The sequence below is a fragment of the Archocentrus centrarchus genome, chromosome 13 (genome assembly GCF_007364275.1).
Source record: "Archocentrus centrarchus isolate MPI-CPG fArcCen1 chromosome 13, fArcCen1, whole genome shotgun sequence".
Lineage (NCBI taxonomy): Eukaryota > Metazoa > Chordata > Actinopteri > Cichliformes > Cichlidae > Archocentrus > Archocentrus centrarchus.
The window spans coordinates 3,724,046-3,745,759 of record NC_044358.1 but is presented as its reverse complement, the minus strand read 5'-3'; the positions used below and the strand labels follow the sequence as shown (position 1 = coordinate 3,745,759).

The window sequence follows — 21,714 nt, the reverse complement described above, 5'->3', positions numbered from 1 at the left end:
GGTCTGCGTCTGTTATGTTTAGTCACTTCCTGTTTTATTTTGGCAGTCCCATGTTCCCTGTGTTTTGTGTTGCGTTTTACTTCCTGTATTAAGTTACAGCATCGGCCCCTGAGGACTGCCGGCCCACCGGGCAAATACCCGGTACGCCCTTCCCTGAATTATATACAGGGAGTACATAAATAAATTTAAGCCAGTTTTAGACACAAGGAGGCCACGAGGCAGCAGATATTTAACAAAATGAGACGTCCTCATTTCAGAGTTAAATCTAACATTTGTACAGATAGTTATGAGCCAAACTCTAGCTGTATTTATGATCTCAGGTGTAATTCAGAGTCACTTTTAATGAAATTCACAGCAAGGTGAAGAGTAATGAATACATGAACACAAATGTGGAGTCTTGGCCTGCTGCGATTACATGCTGATAGGTTTTTAAATGTAGGTATTTCTGTGGTATTTATAGTGTTTGTAGCTTTAATTTTCCAGCTGTTAAACAGGTAAGATGACATAATTCAAATCAGTATGATTTATAAGTTCAATAAGCACAAAAGCGCCCCGATTTTAGGATCACATCTCTACATTAAGGCATATAGGAAATAAAAATCATGATTGTTTTCAGCAAACGGTAAAAAACTAAGTTTCTCTAAAATCCATATTTCTCACTTATTCTTATAAGATAAAAACTTCAGATGATCTGTCTGCACTCTGAGGTGACGTTTCATTACAGACTGCTTAATGTTGATTTGTGTTTAACACAGATGACACACACACACATGTGATGCTGTGAGCATTTAATCAGATTTTAATAGGCAACAAGCTGCAGAAACTCGAGTCTTATCTCAGTGTAAAAGCATCATTAAAATATCAGGCATGTGCTGAGGTGCAGGAATACATCAGTATTTGTCCAGAAAACATGCACCAGCCTTTATGCATCTTTGGAATATGTTGTATGATTTCAATGCACCATGAACATCTTCAGATGACATTTTTATGTGACATGAACAGTTGTTAAAGAATCATTTGAAGATCACAGTAACTGTCAAAATGAAAAGAAAAAAAAACAGCTGGTTATGGTTTAATATATTTATCTTTTACACATCTGGGGAAAAAAGTTTAAAGCAAAAACGAGTGAAGAAAGGATGCAAAGTAGAAATAGCAAAAAGCTGCCATTTTACCCTATGAGCTCATAACGGGGTTATTTCTGGGTTATATGTTGCAAGGATTTATCCCTGCTCCAGATGGACCCGCACTCTTCTTTTCATAACAGTCTTCATGAAACAATTGACCTACTTGTTGAATGTGTTCTTGAAGAAACTCTTGAAGGTCTCTCAGGGAGCACTCATAGAGCTTGTTTTCAGTGTTCTTTGCTGTGGCGCCACCACTCTTAAAAGAGTTTGATTCTCTGTCAAAATAGCAGTAAGCGACCCACATGTAGTCAGGGATGTTTACACGAGGCTCATTATTTATTTTAATCCAGTTGTCCGAAGATGGAATTGCACCGACCAGAACAAAGACTTGGTTATTGTTGGACAACTTTCTGAGTTTGTCTTCATGTTCTTTCCACTTTCCACGGTTCAGCTTGTCTTTTTGGGGAACTATGTTGGTCAGGGTGTAAGTGGCTTTGGCAGCATCATCTGTAGAAAATGATGGAGAGTCAGTCATTGGTGGATGGATGAGAGTGACAGATGATGAGTTACTGATAAAGTGCTGTGTAGGAAGGTCTATGTCCTCCTCATAAAACACTAACAGAACTGAAACAGTTTAAGTTCTGGGTTGTTTACATCTGACCATCAAACTGTCTCCAGGTTTTTTCTTCAATGCCTTTTTGATACACAACAGGAAGTGTTGCTCCTCGGATAGGCTGGTGGCATCACACAGCATCTGTGTGCTCTGCCTCCCACACGTGACATCACGCATGTACGTCTCACCGAGTGTGCAAAAGAAAAACAAAATAGACCCCTTCAGGACAGATCTGACCTTTCTTACCTGCGTGGTGTGAGTCAGGGTTGAGGTGACCACGATCGTATTTTTCTGGAGCCTTTTTGTAGTCCTCATCTAATGCCTGTCTCTTTCCCATTACATTAGGCTCTACTTTATGCTTGTACTTCAGCGAATCCTCTGTCATCATTTCCTTTTCATAGTTCTGATCTACCAGCTGTAAGGTAGAAGAGTCATGTCAGGTGTGGTGTAAACACACTATAAGAGCATAAACAGACAGAGGTCAGTTCAGGGGCTCTAAATGGACGCAGGTTTGATTTTTAACAGCTCATTAACTGCTGAAAGGACAGCGTTGGGACAAAAATAGATAAGTGCTTTGTTTGCTGGAGAATGACCCATTCTGGTGCAGTTTGTAATATCTTCATGTTAAACACAGACAAAAAGCTGCTTCATTCAATCTTGTCACTTTTTTACACTCTTTGATAACATTTTAAATGTCTGATGAAGCTTAAGTGAATCTGCCAGGAAGTCTGGGATTGACTGTGTGTGGAAGAAAACTGAATGGATCAAATTGCTGAAACAAATGTGTAAAGGTGTTTTGTACCTGAGGCTCTACCATCCAGCGTGGTCTTGAAATTTTTCCATTTTCCTCAACTGTGTAGGCAGAGTAGATGGGAATACGGTTGATGGTGTCATACAGGGTGGCAAAGCGGTAGCTGGTGGTTCAGAGAGTGCATTAGAAAGATTTAATTTTAAAAGTAACCTTTAAAATTATATATATAAATTTTACTCAAATCCATTTAAAGCCTAACTCTGCAGTTTAACACTTTATTTAATATGAAGGATTACCTGTTGGCATTCACCTGGCAGATGTGGATGTGAGTATTGGCAGCAGGCCACTGTGGCACATGGTCTTTGTAAAAGTACTTTTTGCACAGCTGCATAAGAGAGAAGTAGAAACAAGGTTAGACCACACACAGAATACCCCTCTGACAACATTTATGAATGTATGGGAGCACAAACCTCAAAGTTTGCCACAACCTCTGCACTGACAGAAGAGATGAACAGAAGGAGGTACACGCTCACCGAGCTCTGCATTCTGGACAAATCCACGGGAATCGATCCTTTGTCTGTCTCAATAACACGTCGCAAAAAAAGGAATAAGGTTTTTAATCAGTGTGGAAAATAGATGGCTCTTTTCTACTCAGTCTGAGCACTCAAAGCGCTTATACAACACATTGCATTTTACCCATGCATACAAGCACTTCCATGATTAATTAAGCTAAGTGCTTTTATTAGCTAACATTCACACACATTCATACTCTGACAGAACAGTCAGAGAGCAATTTGGGGTTAAGTATCGTGCCCAAGGATACATTGGCATGTAGCCTGGAATTGAACCGCTGACCTTCCAATCAGTAGGTGACCTGCTCTACCTACTGAGCTACAGCCACTCCAAATAACTGCTCTATAAAACAATAGGCGTCTTTCCTTGATTCAGCTCACCTGCTGAGCTGCTGTTACATGTTGCTCTCTGCAGGAACTGCTCCTTTTATATCTAACTTCACCTCACCTTATCTTTGGTCTCTTTTCTCTGTGTGACAGTTTGTTCAGGAAAAGTTAGAATGCAGATATCATTTCACGCAGCTGCCATGCCACAGGTAAATTTGAATTAATTAAATTAAGCTTGTTGAGATTGTTAAAAGTGAAAAACATATCACCTCATATATGCCAGTGCCAAATACTCAAGTTATAGTGAGTCTTCATACTTGACCCTTAATTTATCCTGTTAGATCTTGGTGGGAAATTTGAAACAATACTACTTTGTTGAATATCACAAGAACAGTTACAGCTGCTGGAACATCTGTCAGCTAAAAAGACAAATTAGTGCCATGATTGGGAGTAAAAGAGCATCCCAAAGAGAAATATTGGTAGGGACATCTCCCTACGTCCCTAACTAATCAAGTGGCAGTGGCGCAGTGGGCAGGCACTCGCCTTGCAGCCGGAAGGTTGCGCTGCATTGTGTCCTTGGGCAGGACACTTGAACCACATTGCCTAATGGTAGCACCGGTCTCTGGCTGCATGACAGCAGATGCTCGTCTCTGGCACGATCGATCTGGAACGATCATTTCGTTGTGTGCCTTGTGTGCACAATGACAATGAGTTGAATCTAACATCTAATCATACCCCATGATTGGTAGTGATGTGTTCCTACCGTCCTTACCTAATTCTACACCCTTGCACCCACTGATAGGTGGAGGGAGGTTATGTTTTCAGTCACGTTTGTGTGTTAGTAGGATAACTCAAAAACAACATAGTATCTACTGCAGTGTAGTATTAGCACATAGAAAATTTGGGGATGGAAAGATATGCCCTCTGCTGAGTGCGTTTCTAGTTTACACTGTTTTTATAATCTGAGTATTTTTAAACCATATGGAATACATATGGAAGCCAGGACAATATGGCTTTGTATTAATCTAGTGTGGACAGAATCAGCTCTTCAATTGCTTTACAAAACATTTACAGGGTTTATACAGGAATCCTAGAGTTAAATTTACTACCTTTTACTACCTATTTTTACTGCCTCTAAAATATTTTTACTAGCAGGATGAAATCGAGCAGCAGGCTTTTTGGGGTGGCGGCGGATTCACAGCAATAAGCCATGTAAGATGATCGCCCATCTCTCACCAAGGACAAAACTTTATCCCACTTACTTGAAGGTAACTGTGACTTTGTCTTGACTAAGACCTCATACACATTAATATTCCAAACACATTTCAGTGATCTGGAACAATCATTTCGTTGTGTGCCTTGTGCACACAATGAGTTGAATCTATCTAAATTAGTTTTTTTAAGAATATATACAAAATGCAATGAAATTCAAGTTTCACAAGCCGATTATTTATTTTCAAATAAAATATTGGAATACTGGTTTGCTGCTGAGGTGTGACGGCAATACTTGTGGTCATAGCTGACTTTTAGGTTGCAATTGCAGCGCTTTGTGTAGCACCAAAAAACAAAATAGGGATCTGCTCAACACGCACACGAATCTGCTGCTGGTGAACGGTGGATGCTCGGTGTGATCTGATCGCCGTCACACCGTTTCAGGTCAAAATTATATTTTTTCTGCACACTTTACAAAACGCCTCTCGATCATTCCCCATGACCGTCTTAACCTCTGGGGTCCGAGGTATATTTGGCCATTTTTGACTATTTTTGTTTTTAGCTTCATAGTTGACATTAGAAACTGTTTACCTTGCCTTGTTTGGTATCATTTTTTTTTCAGCATGACCTCATGTGTGTGACTGTATAGTTATTCTTTCATTTTGACATACTGTATTAACACATTGGACTTACATTCACATAAAAACATAAAACAGAGTAGAAAAAAGTTAGTTTTTTTTACTGTAAAAATCAGAAACATGCTAAACAAATTATTTTTACAATTAAAATGCAAATATAAGTTGTAAATTTGCAAAACTACAACTATTCACATTAAAATGCAGGAAAGGCCTCAGGTGTTTTTGTGTACAACTATTGGCAGTGCAATCAGGACTCACATTAAGATGCTAAACAAATTATTTATGCCACCTCAAAAAACAGTTTCTGTCCTCCAAAAGACGGAAGGGCCCATCACAGGAAAAACTTGCCAGTAATGTCTCTTTTACCACTTTTTCACCTGCTCTGCAGCAGTCAAATGCACCCAAATTCATTGTGTTACCGCATAATTTTCTGATTGGTTGATCTTTCCACCAATAGGAAAGGGGTTGTCGGGAGTTATTTTGTTTTGTTTTTATTAGCAAACACTTCCTGTTAGCAAAACTCATGTTTTCGCCGTTTATTTCTGCACAAAATGCGCATCGAAGGTGAAGACAAATACAGGAAAAAGCATGGCGTAAATTATTGAGCATAACTCTGGTTTTACTTGGCCTATCAACGTAATTTAAAAACTGGTACATAGTTTGAAGTCTGCAGTTTAGATTCATGGCAGCAGCGTCCCGATGCTACGTCATCTCAAATCGGCGATGTTATTTTGACGCGCCAGTATGGCAAGCCATCAAGGTCATAATTTGCCACTATTCTAACGCGTTTAATAAAGAAATAATTTTAAAACACCGTTTTTTACGGCGAAAATCCCATCAAAACGCCGTATTTTACGGCGTTGTGAATGCATCATGGTGAGCGGCGTAAAAAACGCCGTTTTTTCTGGTCACTGAACGCCGCATTTTACGTCACATGCGTGCACAGTGAACGCCGCTTTTGGCACGTCGTAAAAAACGGCGTCTTTGACCACATTGAACGCCGTAAAAAACGGCGTTCTGTGACAGATATGATGCCGCTTAAAACGCCATTTTATTAAATTATGCCATGCCCTCCCCCCTGGTTTTCTCAGCTACTTAAGTTAAACTGCAGCCAACCAATTGAAGAAGACCAAGTGCAGACCACACTAGTTCATCACAAATTCACTTTTCTGCAATGTAAGTGCTTGCTCTCGCCCACTTTATGCATTCTCAAGCAAACTGTCGTCACAGATTGTACTTATGTATTAACCCCACTATGCAATTTTATATTTTTAACGTATAATAAAGGCAGAAGAAGACAGAATGCTCTTTCTGAAACAAGTGGAGGCATTAACTTAACCATCATGTGCAATACCACCTTGATGGTTGCAAGTCTGTGCAATAAATACCAAACTGCTGCTACTGTTGCTAATAACAACACACATCTATACCCAGAAAACATCCATAGTATATATTCTTTATTGTGATATTTTCCTTAACTGTGTAAATATAATTCCTTATTTGCATAAATAACTCCATAGCTGTGTAAATAAAACTGTGGGGGTTTTGTTTTATCGTATTCAGTTGTTTCTTTATACTTTATCCCAGGGATCCTCAAATCCAGGCCTCGAGGTCTGGTGTCCTGCAGGTTTTAGATGTGTCCCTGATCCAACACACCTGATTCAAATGGCTGAAATACCTCCTCAGTATGCAGTCAAGTTCTCCAGAGTCCTGCTAATGACTTCTATATTTGACTCGGGTGTGTTGGATCAGGGACACATCTAAAACCTCCAAGACACCGGACCTCAAGGCCTGGATTTGAGGATCCTTGCTTTATACTTATTTTGCTGCACAGTGGGAGAAGCACCTGCAATTTCATTATATGTGACATATGAAAATAAAGCTCTTCTATTCTATGTACTAAAAACTTGAACTGCAATGGAAATAAGTGATCTCAGGAACATGAAGTACTTGGCTTTCATGAAAATGGGAGATCGGTCCTTCGTAATTTCACTGGAATACACTGAGTGTCCTAAATAATTTTTGAGAATTACACAAGTGGGTGTGACATCACAGTATTGTAGGTATAATAAGGAGCACACCTGTAATGACCAAAAATTATAATACCCTGTGTATTTCGGTTATGGCCATATGATGTCTTTCTGATAACTGCAGACATATCAGCTTTTGTGTTCTATATATGGACAAAAGTATAACAGTGCATTCTCCAATGTGATGTAGTGGATGAGTACAAGTACCCAGGCAACCACATACACAACAGACTGAACAGGAAGATCAAACCTGAGGCTGTATACAAGAAGAGGATAAGTGGGTTCTTTTCTTCCTAAGGAAGCTGAGACCCTCAGATGTGTGCACCAAAATTTTGGAGACTTTCTGTCAGTCAGTTGATGTGGTCTGCCTGTTGAGCTGCATTGGAACTGGTGACAGAAACACTTGAAAAACTGATCGGGAAAGCTGTCTCTGTGATTGGCTGAACTTCTGAAGCTGTGGTGGACAGGAAGTCGCAAAATGAGCTGTCATAGTCCTAACCACCCTCTGCACCATTTACTTCTCAAACAGACTGATTCAGCGTTTCTGAAACAAGGAAAGACAGTGAATCGTTCGTGCTGTCACCCTCTACAATGCAAACCCAGTTCTGAAAATGTTGGGCTGCTGTGTAAAGTGTACCAACAGAGTGCATTCATTTGTAAATTAAACACAACCTTATTTTATTAACAACAGAACACAGAAACCAAAAAATGCTTAAACAGATATTTTTCTACTTAATCTTAAATCTGTATATCTTTTTCAGGACTGATCGTGCCTTTACACATGTGCCAGCCAGGGTTATAATAGTTTTGTATTTTACATTATAGTTTAGTTTTAGTTAGTTTTTAATGTTTTTCCTTAATTCAGTTAGTTTTAATTAGTTTTCAGGGTGGTTTTTCTCATTTTTATTAGTTTTTATTTTTGGTTTCATGCTTAGTTTTAGTTAGTTTCAGTTAGTTTCAGTATTAGTTTTCGTATTTTCATACATAATCAGGTGCAAGATTCAAGGCGCAAAAGTGACTATTGTGTAATGAAAACTTGACAAAAGATACAGTTTAAAGAAATATATTCAACAACCAACTGTTCATAAGACATGCTAAATGTGTGTAATATTAAGGACACACATGAACATCAACAGGGAGAAACAAAGAAAAACATGAACTCCAAAACTCGATAAATTCTACAATAAACTCCAGCGTCAGTGCAGCAGATTAATAACACCTACATGTGGTGTTTGACAAAAACAAACTCTTTGAAGGAGTCAAAGCTCAAATCCAGCTGCATCCTGATGTTCTCACCACCTGAAGCTGCTTCTGTTTTGGAGCTAGCTTGGTTAGATGCTGCTAATTAAACCTGCAGGGTCTTTGCGGCCTCTGTACATAACCTACGGAAGTTGCCGACCTCATGTCCACATTTATGCTTGTGTAGCTGGATTGTGTGTGTTAATTACTTTGTGGTCGTGCAGGTGTTTTATATGCGGTGCAGGCTGGGACTTCTTTTTTGGTCCTCCTCTTTGTGCTCAGTTTTTTTTGGCTGCAAACATATTTGTCCCTGTTTTTTTTCACTTTCTTCATTCCTTCACGTCCATCCCAGGGTTATAATAGTTTTGGATTTTACATTATAGTTTAGTTTTAGTTAGTTTTTACTTTTTTTTCTCTAATTCAGTTAGTTTTAATTAGTTTTCAGAGTGGTTTTGCTCGTTTTTATTAGTTTTTATTTTTGGTTTCATGCTTAGTTTTAGTTAGTTTCAGTTAGTTTCAGTATTAGTTTTAGTATTTTCATACCTGATCAGGTGCAAGATTCAAGGCGCAAAAGTGACTATTGTGTAATGAAAACTTGACAAAAGATACCGTTTAAAGAAATATATTCAACAACGACCTGTTCACAAGACATGCTAAATGTGTGTAATATTAAGGACACACATGAACATCAACAGGGAGAAACAAAGAAAAACATGAATTCCCAAACTCAATAAATTCTACAATAAACTCCACAATAAAGTTCAGCATCAGTGCAGCAGATTAATAACGCCTACATGTGGTGTTAAACAAAAACAAACTCTTTGAAGGAGTCAAAGCTCAAATCCATCTGCATCCTGATGTTCTCACCACCTGAAGCTGCTTCTGTTTTGGAGCTAGCTTGGTTAGATGCTGCTAATTAAACCTGGAGGGTCTTTGCGGCCTCTGTACACAACCTACAGAAGTTGCCGACCTCATGTCCGCATTTATGCTTGTGTAGCTGGATTGTGTGTGTTATTACCTTGTGGTCGTGTGCAGGTGTTTGTACTCAAAGAACCTCCATACGGGACTCTGCCGCTTTCTCTGCAGACCGCAGCAATTACTGTGCGGACCAGCGCGGTGAGCGCACGCACATGCGCACTCACACAGTTGTCCTGTGGCGCTCCCAGCTTAAACTCCGAGAGCGGAAACAATGATTTCATATCAATCCACAAGGCTTAAAATGAAAGTCAGTTTATCGATAATTTCAGTTAGTTTTAGTTAGTTTTGTAAACTCACAATTCAGTTTTAATTAGTTATCGTTTTTTTCTTTTAATTATAGTTTTTATTTATTTCAGTTAACGACAATGTTTTTTCAATTTCAGTTTTCGTTATTTCGTTCGTTTTCGTTAACTATAATAACCCTGGTCCATACTGATAGTTTCAGCAGTCTCCCTCCAGGAATTTTCTGACATTTGAGCTTCTCCGTTTTAAAATGGAGAAGCAAGTAAGTGCTGTTACCAAAATCAGTTTTTACCAACTCAGAGTCATTGCCAAGGTAAAACCTTATCTCCCACAGCAGGACCTGGAAAAAGTTATTCATGCTTTTATTACTTCCCGCCTGGACTACTGTAATTCTCTGTACTTTGGCATAGATCAATCATCTGTGCGCCGCCTGCAGGTAGTCCAGAATGCGGCAGCTCGTCTTTTAACCGGTTTAAAAAAGCACGAACACATTACCCCAGTCCTGTCATCCCTTCACTGGCTCCCTGTCCGTTTTAGAATCGATTTTAAGATTTTATTGCTTACTTTTAAAGCCTTAAACGGACTGGCACCTTTGTATCTGTCTGGGCTGCTTCACTGTCACACCCCTGTAAGAGCTCTGAGGTCATCGAACCAGCTGCTCTTACAGAGGCCTAAAACTAGACTAAAACAGAGAGGTGATCGAGCTTTTGCAGCAGCAGCACCAAAGCTATGGAACGATCTACCTCTCCATATCCGCACAGCTCAGACGATACACACATTTAAATCTCTATTAAAAACACATTTCTTTTCCTTGGCATTTGGCTGCAGTGCTACCTCCTTTTAGATGATTGTTTTATGGTATTTTATGGTACTTGTTTTAAACGTTTTAATTTTTAATTTTCTTATGTTATTTATTGTTCTTAATGTTTTTATTTATTTATTTTTATTTTATTTATTTATTTATATATTTTTATTTTTATTTAGTATAGTCCTTGGGGTTACAGATCTTGTACAGCACTTTGGTCAACGTCGTTGTTTTAAATGTGCTTTATAAATAAACTTGACTTGACTTGACTTGACTTGTGAGTCCTTATATTGATGCTATTATTCCTAATTGTTATTCTCTGACTGATAAAGTAGCCGGAAACGCACAAGGACTAAACGGTTTAGTCTCAACGTTCTGGGCTGCATGGACCCGACAAGTAGTCCCGTTTCTCAGAGGCGCAGGCCAGGTTACCTGGTAGGATCAGAACGGTTTCTGTTGTGCGCTTCTCAGGTGGACTTTGATGTTGCTGGTTTTTCCTGACTGAGAAATGTTCCGCACATTTTTCATCATCCACAACAAGACTTTCGATTCTATCTGTGCTCTTGCACTCAAAGAACCTCCATACGGGACTCTGCCGCTTTCTCGGCAGACCGCAGCCATTACTGTGCGGACCAGCGCGGTGAGCGCACGCACATGCGCACTCACACAGTTACCCTATGGTGCTCCCAGCTTAAACTTTGAGAGCGGAAAAAATGATTTCATATCAATCCACAAGGGTTAAAAAAACAAACAAAAAAAAAAAAACAAGTAAATGAAAGTCAGTTTATCGATAATTTCAGTTAGTTTTAGTTAGTCTTGTAAACTCACAATTCAGTTTTAATTAGTTATCGTTTTTTCCTTTTAATTATAGTTTTTATTTATTTCAGTTAACGACAATGTTTTTTCAATTTCAGTTTTCGTTATTTCGTTCGTTTTCGTTAACTATAATAACCCTGGTGCCAGCTGCCACACACATTTATGCACCCCGGTACCATCAGAGATGCAGGTTTCAAACCTAGCACTGATAACGAGCCACATGGTCCCTCTCTTCTGTAATGTGGATGATGCTGCGTCCATGTTTTCAAAAATGAATTTCAGTTTTGGGTTTGAATGACATAACAGCTTTCCACTGTGCCTCAGTGCTACATAGCTGCTTCCTTCATCTCCACTGGCCCAAGGGTATTCTGCTTACTGTACACATGCATGACCAAACCGAGAGAATAAACTATTTACAACTACTTCCAACTACGTTACAGTCATTCTTTGAATAGTTTCAATGAGATTCAAAGCCAGTCTTTGAATGCCGGGTCATCGAGCCAAAGTTGGGAAAGCTACATTTTCCCATGATGAGGCGCAAAATGACTCCGCGCAGGCACACAGCAGATCGGACCATCCCTTATTTAAGCTGCAATAGGCCCAGCCTGCTGATGGGTTCCTGTGATGCACTGTTTCTTTTCATTCACCTCTTTTCACTCTGTTTATACCTAGGGCTGGACGATATGGACCAAAAGTAATATCTCAATATTTTTTTAGCTGAATGGCGATATACGATATATATCTCAATATTTTTTTATTCCCAAAAAGTATAAACAAGAAAGCACTTTTGAGTTAAAGCTACATGTCCTAAAGGTCACATGGGCACTTTTATTAACATAAAGCTGTAGATGCACACGAGAAATTGCTCAAAAAACAATTATTGGCATATTTAAAAAATAATGCTCCTCAAATAAATGAACGCTTTTTTCTCTATAAAAGAAGACTCACAGCTGTGCTATTAAAATGTGAATAGAAAAGATACAGAGCAAAAATAGCAAAAGGCTGACTTTTTCTTTCAAAAGCCAGTCTGGTGAAGTCTACTTCACTGGAAATGCCAAAGCGTATGAACGGGTACAGTACGAAGGCTGTACGTACATGTACACAAAACACGGTGAGAGTGGAGGATTTCAGGTTTCCAGAAGTCGTGGACATCACTGGAAGAAATCGCTAAATTTGTCGCTAGCCACTTTTTCGAAAAAATGTCGCCAGGGGGGTCCGAAAAGCCGCTAAATCTAGCAACAAAGTCGCTAAGTTGGCAACACCGCCATGCTGTCGCTTCCTGCATGTTTTACAGGTGAAGCGGTGAGGGAGAGAGGCGGGGCAGTGTGAAGTTGTGCAGAGACAAATTGGGAGAAGAGAAAGTTGAACTGGTGGATCTACAAGTATGATTTTAACCTAGTGCAATGGTCCTGGGCCGGTGACCCAGTGTTTTGAGTTTCTTTTGTTTAGCTCTGTTTTGTTGTGTTTTTTGGGTTGTTTTTCTTAGTGTTTCTTATAGTTTAGTTTTCTCAGTTTGTTGTTTGGGTGTTTTGTGTTCAGGTTCCACTTCCTGTTTTATTTTGATAGTGTCATGTTCCTTGTGTGCTGTATTCAGTCTTGTTCCCCTTGTCTTGTCTGCATAATTTTGGTCAGCTGTTTTCCCACCTGTTGTTACTCCCCTCATTAGACCTTGTGCACTTATTGTCTGTTCTTGTCTTTGTCCTTTGTAATTGTAATTTTTGGCACAAGTGATTTCTTCTTTTATATACAAGCCCTTCATAAATCCTCTGCACCATGGTCTATTTACTGATATAAGCAAAGATAATACTTAAAAAAAAAAAAAAATGGAAATCACTTTGGCACAACACCGGAAACCTGAAAACTCTGCTGTTGCTGTGTTTTGTGTACATACAGCGGTCGTACTATGGCCCTTCATACGCTTTGGCATCAAGGGAGAACCCCCCCGGACCTCGATTTGTTCTTCAAACCTGGATTAGATTATTCTGCACTACTAGTAGAGTATTTAAAACCATGTGTGTGATTTGTGAAACCTTTATCTGATTTTTGAAACTTCAATAAAGGGCCATTTCAGCACCTTTTTTGCATCTGGATCACACTAGAACTGATCCAGTTCCAAAACTACAACACCTACACACTTCAAACCTGGATTAGATTATTCTGCACTAATAGTAGAGTATTTAAAACCATGTGTGTGATTTGTGAAACCTTTATCTGATTTTTGAAACTTCAATAAAGGGCCATTTCAGCACTTTTTTTTCCATCTGGACCACACGACAACTGAACTCCTCCTTCTCTGAAATTTGCATTATTTTGCTGTTATTTCCACATTTAAATTTCTGTTTCCTCCAATTTTTTTCATCTTCAGTGTAGGAAGATTTGGTCTTGGGTTCTTTTTTTATCTCTGATACCAACTGGGATAATGCTTCCAACAACTTCATGAGCTCTTTCTTCTGGTATTATCTTTTTGCTCTTCTTTAACACAGAAAGTACTCCTACATAAGTGCTTCTTTTTCAGTGTTGTGTATCTGCTTAATCCCCTAGTTGGTCATGGTAGATGGCTGTTCACGCTGACGATGGGAAGGTTCTTCCAGGTTAAATGAAGTGTTTGCTCTCAGTTGTCGCTACATGCTTGCTTGCTATAAGGGTTTGCTGCAAAGTTAAAGACAAATGCAAATCATTGTCCACTGTGGCTCCATGCTGAACAAAGAGTGAATGTTGCAGGTCCATGACTGGATGCTATCTGCTGGGTTTCCTCAGATAAAGAAACTGCTTGGTGTGAATCATAATCTGAACTTTACTGGCTTGTTTGATTACTACTGTCAATTGAAATGTATGTATTATTAGGTTTAATTGACCTTTTGGAGTGGTGGCCTAGGGGAGAAGAAGAGGGTTCATCACTGAGAGGACCCTGGTTCAAATCCTCGGGCTGGCATCACTGTGGGTCCCTGAGCAAGCCCACCCCCCCAGGTTGCTCCCCGGGCGCCCTTTGGCTGCCCCCTGCTCCATGCTGTGCTGTGTGTACTACATACTCCATGTGTGTGATGGGTTAAATGCAGAGAATGAATTTCACTGCATGTATATGTATGTGACAAATAAAGCTCTTTCTTCTTCTTCTTTTTTTAAGGTAAGGCTTCCTTTAGGTTTGGGGGGGGGGGTCAAATCCAGGTCTCCAGGGCTGGTATCCTGCATCTTTTAAATGTATCTAATCTTTAACACACCTGAGTAAAATAATGAGGTCATTAGCACCTGTTCTTCATGCTCATTGACTTATGAAAAAAGACCAGTAGTGCAACAAAAACATTTTTCAAAAGAAATCTGTTGTTTGAAAGTCCACTGGTCACAACAAAGATAGGCAGAAATAGGTGAGGTGAAGCAGTGTCTTAAATAATGAAACATGTTAGCGTAAACCCTTTGTAACCTTTAATAGAATGTAAAGTAAATATTTGTATTTTTAGAAAACCGTTTTTACCATCACATTTTTGGATGTAACGCAGGCATTCATAAATGCACTGGAAAACACCAGAGCACTAACCAGGGCTGAAACAGTGGAACAAATTGAACATGGCCAAGTGGAGGAGAGGTAAGAGAATTAAAATGACTGAAGCAATATGACAATCCAAAAATAATCATGTATAAGAAACAGAAAAAGAATTCAAGTGATTCATAACTTAATGCCTTTTTTGCAGGGAGAGAGAGGAGCTTCTCATGCAACTATGAGCAGAAATAGAGCGACGATCAAATGTCTAAAATCAAAGAAAAGCTGTGAAATAAAAGTGTTAACAAGTTTGAAGTTTGGCATGTTTATGGTTTTAACTAGGACTTGTCATACTAACACACACTTGCCTATTTAGACTTTTCTTTTCATTGTGCTCTAATTATTTAGCCAGTACGATAGAATAATCTAATCCAGGTTTGAAGTGTGTAGGTGTTGTAGTTTTGGAGCTGGAGCAGTTCTAGTGTGATCCAGATGCAAAAAAAGGTGCTGAAATCGCCCTTTATTTAAGTTTCACAAATCAGATAAAGGTTTCACAAATCACACACATGGTTTTAAATACTCTACTATTAGTGCAGAATAATCTAGTCCAGGTTTGAAGTGTGTAGGTGTTGTAGATTTTTAACTAGAGCAGATTAAAGATGCTGAAGATAGCGAAAAATTAAGTGGAAATGGCCCTTTAGCCATTTCCCGAATCGGAAACTGCAATCGGAAACCAACTTCCGCTTCGTCTAAGACACTAATAAAGATTTCACAACGATAGTTATCATAACAAAAAGGAATATTACGGCAACAACACTCAGAATTAAACAGTTAGAACAACTATAGAGAAGAGTATTTCAACAGCGAACTGGACGCTTTTTCGTAACTAGCCAGACAATCAAAGAGGCAAACTTACAGTCTCATGGACACATAAACATTAACGATACAAAACCCATGATTTACCCGACAAGACAGTCCTCCACTGAGGCGAAAACAATAACTATTCTAGCAACTATTTGAGGGTACTGGTCCAACTGAAAGAGAGCGAACTGTGAGCTCCGAAGCGAAGTCCTGCTCCGTCATTAAGAGGAAACTACTATGCAATGGGCTACGAGAAAACACTATTATGGGATGGTGATGCGTTCATTGAGTCCGGAAATGAGTAAATCAGGAAAATCTTGTTAACACTAGGTGTCCATGTATGTTACACGTGTGTGTATGAGTGTGTGACTGGTGCATGTGGACGTGAGTGTGTGTGTGTGTGTGTGTGTGTGTGTGGACAGCTGGGTCTGTGGCTTGCCGAGCCTTGGCACCTGTGGGACATGGAGGGCAGGAGTTACCCCTCCCTACCGCTCCACGCTGCTTCCCACTGGTCATACTGTTTCTGCATCCCTCATAGGCAGCCGCCCAGAAAGCAGGTATGCCCAGGTCCAATTTGGGAAAAATCCTGGTATCAATATATATGCCACGTCCACACAGTACAGCCAAGAACGTTATCTTCCATCCCCACGAGAATGCATAACATAGCCAGCCGGGTATGTAGCTGGGCCAGAGGAAAGAGGGTTCCACTTCTCCCAATCTCCTCGTGATAAGAATTTGATCATCAATAGTGTTGAGAGACCAGCTGACCAGATCCATAATTTAAATTCCAGTTCGGGGATGTGTAAAGGGATGCTCTAAGCAGCAAAAAGCTGGGGTAGATAGGGAAGGTTGGGGAGAAGAGAAAAATGTGTCCGTCTCCACTGAGAGCAGGAAAAAAAAAGAGAAGTAAAAGATCAAATAGCATTTTTTCTGCTTTGCTCAGAGTATTTATGGATCTGTCAGGTTTCCAGTATGTGTCCCCCCCAATAGTAAACCCATTCCTACGCCTTTGAGCGTGACCCTCAGATTCTCACTAAGGCCCTCCTCCCAGGACTGCTCAGTTTGACCAGGCGTCCAGCTCTCAGTAGAGTCCTGGTTGTTCCAAACTTCTTCCATCTGAGAAGTATGGAGGACATTGTGCTCTTGGGAACCTTCAGTACAACCCTGAAGCTAGCTTAAGAAGAGAGGTGACAATCAGCGAGCAGCAGCTGACAAAGAACACTACAGATGTGATGTTTGCTTTTAAAGTGTTGGTGGAGAAGTAAAGAAGGTCAAAAGGAGTTGCACTGTGTCTCTGTGGCTCTAGAGAAAGCACGGCTCTGAGCCCTTTCTGGTTTGCAGTGGTAATGGATCGGCTGACCAGTGAGCTCAGGCAGGAGTCTCTGTGGACTATGATGTTTGCAGATGACATTGTGATCTGAAGTGAAAATAGTGAGCAGGTGGAAGAGAACCTGGAGAGGTTGGAGGTATGCTTTGAAGAAAAGAGGCATGAAAGTCAGTGGGAGCAAGACAGAATGCATGTGTGTGAATGAGAAGGAGACAGGTGTAACAGTGAAGATTCAATGGACAAAGTTCATGAAGGTACATGAGTATAAATACCTGGGCTCAACCAGCCAGCACAATGGACAGTGAAGAAGAGAAGTGAAGAAGAGAGTTCAGGCAGGGTGGAGACAAGTTTCAGGGATCATCTGTGTCTGAAGGAGAGCAGCAAGAGTGAAAGGGAAGGTTTACAATGCTGTGTGGTTTAGAGACGGTGACACTGACAGACAGACAGGAGGCTGAGCTGAATTTCTTAAGATCTTCATTGGGAGTGACCAGGATGGAAAAGATTAGATTTCTGTGAAATCTACCTTTATTCGTTTGTGTGTAACCTTGGTGACGGACAAAACACACAGCACCGCAAACACCAGTGGAACCAGAAACACTACACTCAGGCGCTGGGGCGGCTCAGTGGGTGAGCAGGCCACCACGTACGCCACATGTAAGCGACCCGGGTTCACGTCCAACTTGTGGCCCTTTGTTGCGTGTCTTCCCTTCTCTCTCTCCCCACGTTCATGTCTCTGTCAACTATCTAATAAAGGCCAAATAAAATAAAATCTATAATCAGTTGTTTGATGTCTTAACATTTGTGACACACTAACAGTGGTGGTAGTAACAGTATCCTGTCTGATGTCCTGTATGCACTGAATTGCAGTGGGGTTGACTGGTGTCTGCTCTGGCGTGGTGCGTGTTTGTGTGTAACCACAACAGTTGAGGGGAGCAGTGGAAGAACAGCTTCAGCAGCAGCCCTCGACTCATACAGGCCATCATGGCAAACGGTAATCCTCCTGCCACTGTGCTGGTGCACTGCACAGCTCCGCATAAACCTCTTTCCTCCCAGGGTTTCTGGGCGTTTGGGTGGTGAGCGGCCTGCACTGCCTCCCTGTGTGGCTGTATGCATGCCGATGGGGGGTGCTGTCCCACCGGTTGGAGCTGCCTCTGTGGATCCAGGATGTGGGGATCCTGCTGCTGGCTGCAGGCCACCTGCTGGCTCTGTCAGCTGAGGTACTGTAGGAGCAAACATGTTTTGTGACTGTGTTTATGACACATAAAGTTCCACTGGAGTACTCCCTCTCACAGATGTTCTCTCTGCAGGTGTGGTGCATATGGACACACATTGAGCACCTCCATAGTGACGAGACAGGAGAGAAGAAGAGCTGAATTTCTCTTTTAAAATCATATTTGATTTCGCATGTGGCAGCTGAGGAACACGACTTATCCTGTTACCTCGAGACTGTGGAATAATATTTTTGTAATGTATAGGGAACAGTAAGTGTATGGAATGTGAGCAGGACTTGAACACCTGCATTAATAACAGATTGTTTCCTGTTCATTCTGTTATTCATTGTAAAGACTGTCTACCAAAGAGAAATGTTTCAGGACTGAGGTGTAATGGACTTGAGCAAAACTACCTTAATTCATATTTAATTTCTGATTATTTGTTGCAAATCTTTATCAAACCTTTCAGCCAATATGCAGAGATGCAGCTTTTCTAGCAAAATAAAGTTGTGCATCAAGCGTTTAGCTTTGAAAACTTTGATGTGATGGCATCAGTGGATTTGATTAAACGCCTTTGAAATATATACTTTTATTTGACTCTTTAAAAGGCTTAAAATGTAACTTTAGCATAAAAACCTAATAAAATAACTGCTTTTTTGTTGTGTTTTGCTATAAAATTAGTCTGTTTAGTGTTCAGGGGCCTAAAAGGCTCAGTAATAATCTGCTGTTTCCACATTTCTGCATGCTTTCTGGTGTGACTAACTTGATAAGGCAGCATGGTGCTGCAGTGGTTGGCACGTTTGTCACACAGGCAGAAGGTTCTGGATTTGAACCTCCTGGTTGGCTGTGGCAAGTCCACTTCCTGTCACAATCAAATATGCTGGTTAGGCTAACAGGTGATTCTCATTTCTAAAAGGTGATCTCATGGCTGTGCTGGGAGGAGTCATCAATGATGTAACATGAGGTCACCCAGTGTTTTGGGGCTTTCAGCATCACACACCTTCTCCCAGGTGATCCACCTGGGATTGATCAGACTCCAGCTTGCATCCCAGCAGCACAGATCTGCCCTCTTGTTCCAAAGCCATCTTGCGCTTTCTCTGTCTTCAGCAGCTGATCTGTTGTTCCTCCTTGTACCTGTCCAGTGATGCCTAGCTATAGAAGCGCTCTGCAGTCAACACCCTACAGATCCTCGGTAGCCCACCTTTGCATGCTCACGGCATGACTGTCATTCAGCACGTGTCCTCTAGTTCCTCATCTATGTGCTCTTCCCAGGTGCTTTTCATTTTTTTCAATAAATATTTTCTAAATAATCAAAAATATATTTAATATTTTTCATCAATATGAAAGTGTTCCTGTGTGTTTGTGGCATACTGGGATGTGAATGTTTGTGTCAAAATGTGTCCAGCTGTGAACAGAAAGAGGGAATCTGCGTGGTGATCAGTGAAATATGTTTTAATGTTTTTGAAGCAACAGTGAAACAGTAACAGGACAACAGTGAAAACATCCCACGCATCTGGTGTCCGTCGTCTCCTCTGAACTCTGAAGAGAGAAGCAGGCTGCTGGAGACGTCACAGCTTTATGGAGCATTTCTACTCTGTCCTGCCCCCCCCCCCCCACCCACCACCACCACCACCACCACCACCACAACTGTAACTACAATATTCCCTTTCAGATATCAGTACATCACCTTGGCCCAACAGAAGAAACTGGCCCCTTAGCTGAAGTTGGACTAGAAACTGCTTCACACCAAGAAGATGGGTTAGTTGTTTGCCTGCAGCTCTGCATAGGCCTCACAACACAGTGTCATTCAACAAGTCACCATGTGACCGCTGACTAAAAGCAATCAGAGCTGAATCATCTGAGGGTTGATGTCCCCATTAATATGTTACTATGATTCACTTTTTAGGACAAAAACATACTATTCATGATTCTTCTCTTTGTATCAAACTGCTTGGTAATGCAAACAACACATCTGTTCAGAGGTGTGTGTGTGTGTGTGGCTGAGGGGGCTGGACCTCCTCACCTAGAGCCTCTTGCATCACAGTTACAAAGGGAGACGTCGACAGCACTGAAGCGACAGCAAGGCAAAGCTCGTTTTCTTCATTCATTTTAAAACTAAAACAGCGGACTGTTCATCCAAGGCATCACATTCTCAGGAAATGTTGCACATATTCATCTGTGTTCAGCCTGGACTGTACAAAATCTCACCAGTCATTTCTCTGCTGCAGGACGCCATGCACGTCTCTGTGAAAAAGTACCCCCCTCCCCCCTTTATTATTTTTTGCATATTTGTCACACAAATGTTTCAATCAAATTTATTAGACAAATAACTTGAATAAATACAAAATGCAGTTTTTAAATGATAATTTCATTTATTAAGAGGGGAAAAAAAAAAACTATCCAAACCTACCTGCCCTGTGTGAAAAAGTTACTGCCCTCTAAACCTGATGACTGGTTGTGCCACTCTTGGCAGGGAGAACTGCAATCAAGCGTCTGTGGTAACTGACAATGAGTCTCTCACATCGCTGTGGAGGAAGTTTGCTCCACTCTGCTGAATCGTTTTAATTCAGGCACATTGGAGGGTTTTCAAGCAAGAAGGGTCTGTTTAAGGTTATGTCAAAGCATCTCAGTGAGATTTCAGTCTGGACTTTGGCCATTCCAAGCCCTCACTCTGTCTTTTTGAGCCATTCAGAGGTGGACTTGATGTGTTTCAGATCGTTGGTCTGCTGCGTAACTTAAGGCAGTTTGAGCTTCAGGGCACAAACTGAGGGTGGGACATTCTCCTTCAGGATTTTATGGTAAAGAGCAGAATTCACGGTTCCATCAATTACAGCAGTGATTTTCTCCTTGGAACTCCCCCATGCGTGCCATTTTTGTCCAGTCTTTCTCTTATTGTTGAATCATGAACTCTGACCTGAACTGAGGCAAGTGAGGCTTGCAGTTCTTTAGATGTTGTTCTGGATTCTTTTGTGACCTCCTGGATGAGTCATTGATGTGCTCTTGGAGTCATTTTGGAAGACTGGCAACTGCTGGGAAGGTTCACCACTCTTCCAAGTTTCCTCCATTTGTGGATAATGGCTCTCACCGTGATTCACTGGAGTCCCAAAGCCTTAGAAAGGGCTTTGTAACCCTTTCTGTACTGAAAGATGTCACTGAATTTGTATCTCATCTGTTCTTGATTGTGATACAATGTTGCTTTTGGAGATCTTTTAGCCTACTTCATTTTGTCAGACGGGTTCTGTTTAAGTGATTTCTTGGTTCTGGCAGTAATCAGGCCTGGGTGTGGCTAGTGAAACTGAACTCAGCTTTCCAAATAAATCTGGTTAATCACGGTTAATTCATGATTTAACAAAAGGGACAGATATGTTTGGATAGCACTTTCTCCTTAATAAAATAAATCACCACTTAAAAACTGCATTTTGTATCTACCCAGAATATCATTAAAATATTTATTTTTTGGATGATCTGAAACATTTGTGACAAATATGTGAA

The 21,714-nt window shown here is 40.6% G+C and overlaps 1 protein-coding gene across 2 annotated transcripts; it reads right to left on the bottom strand.

Annotated features, from left to right (window-relative positions):
* Positions 1–776: 776 nt before the first annotated feature.
* Positions 777–15,917, bottom strand: LOC115790920 (endonuclease domain-containing 1 protein-like). 2 transcript variants are annotated; one of them, XM_030744935.1, is made up of 7 exons: positions 15,787–15,917; positions 2,959–3,065; positions 2,785–2,873; positions 2,540–2,651; positions 1,984–2,152; positions 1,288–1,631; positions 777–1,033 (listed from the first exon to the last, which is right to left on the bottom strand). In XM_030744935.1, exons 2-7 carry the CDS (start codon positions 3,031–3,033, stop codon positions 1,025–1,027), a joined length of 798 nt encoding a protein of 265 aa, XP_030600795.1. In that variant the 5' UTR covers positions 3,034–3,065; positions 15,787–15,917; the 3' UTR covers positions 777–1,024. The 2 variants fall into 2 exon arrangements, with proteins under 2 accessions (XP_030600795.1, XP_030600794.1); XM_030744934.1 differs by having other exon boundaries at positions 777–1,631.
* Between the last annotated feature and the right edge of the window lie 5,797 nt (positions 15,918–21,714).